The sequence below is a fragment of the Tupaia chinensis genome, unplaced genomic scaffold (assembly GCF_000334495.1).
Source record: "Tupaia chinensis unplaced genomic scaffold, TupChi_1.0 Scaffold000369_1, whole genome shotgun sequence".
NCBI classification, from domain to species: domain Eukaryota; kingdom Metazoa; phylum Chordata; class Mammalia; order Scandentia; family Tupaiidae; genus Tupaia; species Tupaia belangeri.
In genome coordinates, this window is record NW_006159866.1 from 2046031 (window position 1) to 2050130 (window position 4100).

Genomic DNA, 4100 nt, shown 5'->3' on the forward strand with positions numbered 1-4100 from the left:
CTGGAGGCCGGGCTCCCAGGCGCTCCTGGGCTGGGAGAGGCAGCTTCTCTCTGAGCCGTTTGGGATGGCTCCAGGTGACACCAGTCCCTCCCCTTGTCTGCAGGAGGAAGGGCAGGACCTTGACACCTGGGGACCGCTGTAAATTATGCCAATTAATTCTCTGCGGTGGGTGTCCGCATGGCAGGCGTGGAGACAGCCTGGGATCGGGCCTCATTTTTCACGCTCACAGGCCGATGGAGTTGGCAGGGGAGGGAGTGGGGAGAGCAGAGTGGCTTCGAGATTGGCCAGTCTCGGTTCCCGGGGGACATCTGCAAACCTGCCAGCCTGCGGCAGTCCCCGACTTGTCCCTCGCTGGCAGAGTGGCCCGGTGCGCGTCCACATCGCTGGCACGGGAGAGGCAGGGTGGCTGTCCCCATTCTGTAGTTATATTAGGTCGCTGGGTATTTTTTATGCAGAAATTTATCCTGACATTCCCGACGACCAATAGAAGATTTGGGGCCAGAGAAGGGAATGAAGCCATAGAGTAGAGCTGGAACTTGAGCCCGGGGCTTGGGGCAGCAGCCTAGGGTCCCTTCCCAGTGTCGCTTGGTTGTCCCCAGCCTGCAGCCCGACCCCAGCCCCCCGCTCACCCCGGTTCCTCCCTCCCCATGTGCTCTTCCGTTCGCAGCCCTGCGGCCTCTGAAGCACTCTGGAAGCAAAGAAGGTGAAGACGCAGGCTGCTCAGGTGGGGTGTCCTTTGTGATCTGTGTGCCCGAGGCTGGTGAGGGAGGCGGTCACCACACTGTCACCACCCTCTCCAGGACAGTGACGCAGCGGGGTCTGAGTAACCTAGGTGGCCCCGGCTGCTGTTCTGGGACCCGGTGTGAGAGGATGAGCGAGGACACTTTATTCCTCGTCCTGTGACAGTCTGAACCTGGCTAGCCCTAAGGCCACCCGTGTTCTGGAGCCAGGTTCTCTTCACCTCGAAGCTTCCATCCCTGGGTCCAAGGGACTGCTTCTGTTTCCGCCCACCCTCCAGAGCGAGGGGACGGGGACGGCGAGGGCCTTTCTTTCCAGGGCTGGGTCAAAATAGTGTCCAACCCCTCTGTCGCATCCACATCCATGACACGATCCTCGCTCCGGCTGAAGCTGGGAGTTAGTTTCCGTCTGCTTGACCCTGTCCCTGTCCCGGCAAGCCTGGTGGCTTCCTCGGGGTGGGAGCAGGAGCTTGGGAGACAGTTGAAGCCCTCCCGGGCGCAGCAGGGGGCTGGTCAACACCAACGGCCTTGCCGTCATGTTGCCATGACGCGAGCAGGTATGTCAGGACATGCGTTCGTGTTCCCCGACCCCTTGTGGTTTGAAACCAAACAAGAAAGAACTGAGCACACGGAGGTAACATGCAGCTCGGGCCGAGAAGGTGGCCAGAGGGCTGGCGGCTAGGGGAGCTGGCTCCCACATGGCCGTCGCGGCCTGAGTCCCAGCTGGTGAGGCCCAACAGGACGGAGGAAGGAGGGCTGGCAGTGGGCCAGGCCCCGCGGGATGCCTTCTCCCTCCCTCTCCTCTTCCCCTGTCTCTGCAGTGAGCACACACATACTCTGAGAAAAATGTTTAAAAAATGAAAAAGAGAGAGAGAGGCAGAGGCTGGAGATGGCCCAATGGGGAAGAGGTGGGCTCCCTGACTGTCCCCCGTGAGGCAGCCACCCGGGATAGGGTAGGGCAGTGCTCAGATGGCAGGATGACTCTCTCTGGGCACAGCCGGGCCAGGAGAACATGAGAGGAGGGTCGTGGTCCTGCTGCTAAAGAACCCACTCAGGTCAGGGCACAGGGCGAGGCCCGGCGGGTAAGGCCGGTGGTCACCCTCCACGTGGAGGCAGGAGCCGGAGGAAGGGGGTTCCCTACGGTGCCACCTGAGGGTGCAGCGTGAGCAGAGGCCGCTGGGAAGGGTGGCTCCCTGACGGGGGTACTGGGCCAGGCCGTGGTGGGCAGTGGAGACAGGGCGGGGCCAGCAGGAGGGATGTGGGCTGGGGCAGAGAGGGAGCTGAGTGAGGAGGGCTGTCTCCCTCGGCGCTGGCCCCGGGTGTGCCCACACCGGTGCTGACCCGGGCCTCCAGGCAGCAGTTAGTGCAGGGCCACACGTGGGCCCCCACCCGAAGTACGGGCAGGTGCTGGGCTCTGGCTCGCTCCCGGGTAGGACTCTGGCTCTAACTACCCTTCCCACTCCTGCTTCTCCTTCCCATCATGAATTGCAGATGACGGACAGGAAATAGCCTGACCTCAAGGACCGGGGAGCCGCCGACACCTCCCCGCCCCGGCTCCCACCTCTGGCTGCGTCGGCGTCCCCATGGAGCCCTGCCACCAAGAGATGGGTCCCCTTCAAAGGATGTGACACACAGGCCACCTCGCAGCCTTACGTGACTCCCAAGGCCCCTGCTGCCTTATTTCTCTGGCGACACGACACAGACCCCAGCTCTGAGGCCACGTGATCTCTGCCTGCCGTTTTTCTCAAGGACGCACTACTCAGACTCACCCCCTGCCTTAGTTCTCCAAAGACCAGGACACGGTCACCCTGCCTAGGCACCTGCCGGGCTCGGCACACTGGTCCTCACCTCTGCCTCCCCCTGCACAGAATCCGTCTCCTCAGATGACCCTGTGGCCTCACTGTGCCTCAGGCTATCCGCTCCGGCTTCCTCCTGCTCTGCCCGGTGTGGCCCTTCTGTCCCTCACAGAGGGGACATGGCGTTCCCCTCCTGCAGATGCGTGTGCTGGCACACCCAAGGATCCCCGTCCAGTCTGCTTTGCAGGGCCCTGGCCTGTGCCCACGACACCCCCTCCACGGCCTGCCCACCCCAGGGAAGCAGGCGCTGGTCAAGCTGGCTCCCTGGGGGCTCGGGGGCCCCGGGGTCAGCGTCTGCTCCTCTGCTCTGCAGCTGTGGCCGCCTTCATTCCTTTCCTTTCGTGTGCGGTTCAGTTCCTGTTGGTCGAGCTACCCGGGGTGTCAGCACCACCGCAGGCCTGGGGCCTGGGGGAGACAGGTCCTCCCTGGGGTCTCGCTGTCCCACTGGGGGACTCAGCAGCAGCACTGTGGTCTGCAGTGCACAAGAGGCAGCCTTGCCTGGCACCTGGCCGTACCCCCTCTCGTCCCCTGGACGCCTCGTCCCCATGCACCCCAGTCCTTACGCAGAGCCTGGGGTGGGGGCGGGGGCCTGGAGAGAGGGCCTGTCCTCACCACTGAGCCTGGCATGGGTGGGACAGGGCCAGGAGAACTTGGGACGCTGAGGGGACTGTCCCCACCATGGTGCTATTCTGGGGCTGGGATGGCCCTGGCTGGCCTTGGCCACTCCTTGCCCCCGGTGGAATGGAACTGCTGATGTCCCATTGCCCTCCCAGTGCCATGTGTCCCCAGGAGTGGGAGCTCTGAGCGGTTCTAATTTAAATGTGGGACTCTGAGGAATTTTGTAAACTGGGGGTGTATGTTGGGGAAGATAAATGCCTTTGTAAAAAGCCTCTTCTCTGTCAAGTGTTGTAGGCCTCAGACGCAGCAAGAGAGTCCCTCTGGGGTGGCAGGGCCTGGGCCTCTGTGGCCATGTGCCCCCCACCCCCCCGGCCTCATGGAAGAAATAACCCGTAAAAGTAAGAAGACCGAGGAGGAGTGAACGTGCCAAACACACCCCAGCCGTTGCCTCTGGGAGACGTGTTGGCGAGGGCTGGCAGCCCGGCGGCCCCGGAGCTCTGTGGTCACGGGCGGCAGCCTGGACTGGGAGCAGGAGCGGACCTAACTCCAGCTCTGCCGCCGTGACTGCGGGCGCACCGCCCAGCCTTGTCTCCTCAGTAGGGCAGTGAGCCTCCAGAAAGTAGACGCCGTGCTGTAGAAATGAGGCTGTGCTGAGCTGATGGCGGGGAGGGGACGTCGGTCACCCTGCCTGACGCGCTGTCGGTGCTCTGGGTTGGAGACCTGAGCCTGCTTTCGCCCCGTCCACCCAGCTAGTGCCCCGAGCACGCCGCTTGCCCCATGGGCTGCAAACACTGATGTGGGCGCAGAGAGCCCTGCTCCAGGCTCGTCATGGGAGTGGGCAAGGCCGGGGTGGGGAAGGGCTGCAGACAGCCATGCTGGCCGGTGCAGG

General features: G+C 63.5%; 1 protein-coding gene across 1 annotated transcript in view; it reads left to right on the forward strand.

Moving 5' to 3' along the window:
• The window catches only part of CD276 (CD276 molecule), a 32414-nt gene extending 28929 nt beyond the window's left edge, over positions 1–3485 (forward strand). Inside the window, exons 7-8 of the mRNA XM_006153349.1 lie at positions 668–724; positions 2229–3485. Coding sequence (XP_006153411.1) covers positions 668–724; positions 2229–2251 — 80 coding nt within the window. The 3' untranslated portion in view covers positions 2252–3485. The remainder of the gene's footprint in view (positions 1–667; positions 725–2228) is intronic.
• Positions 3486–4100: the final 615 nt, after the last annotated feature.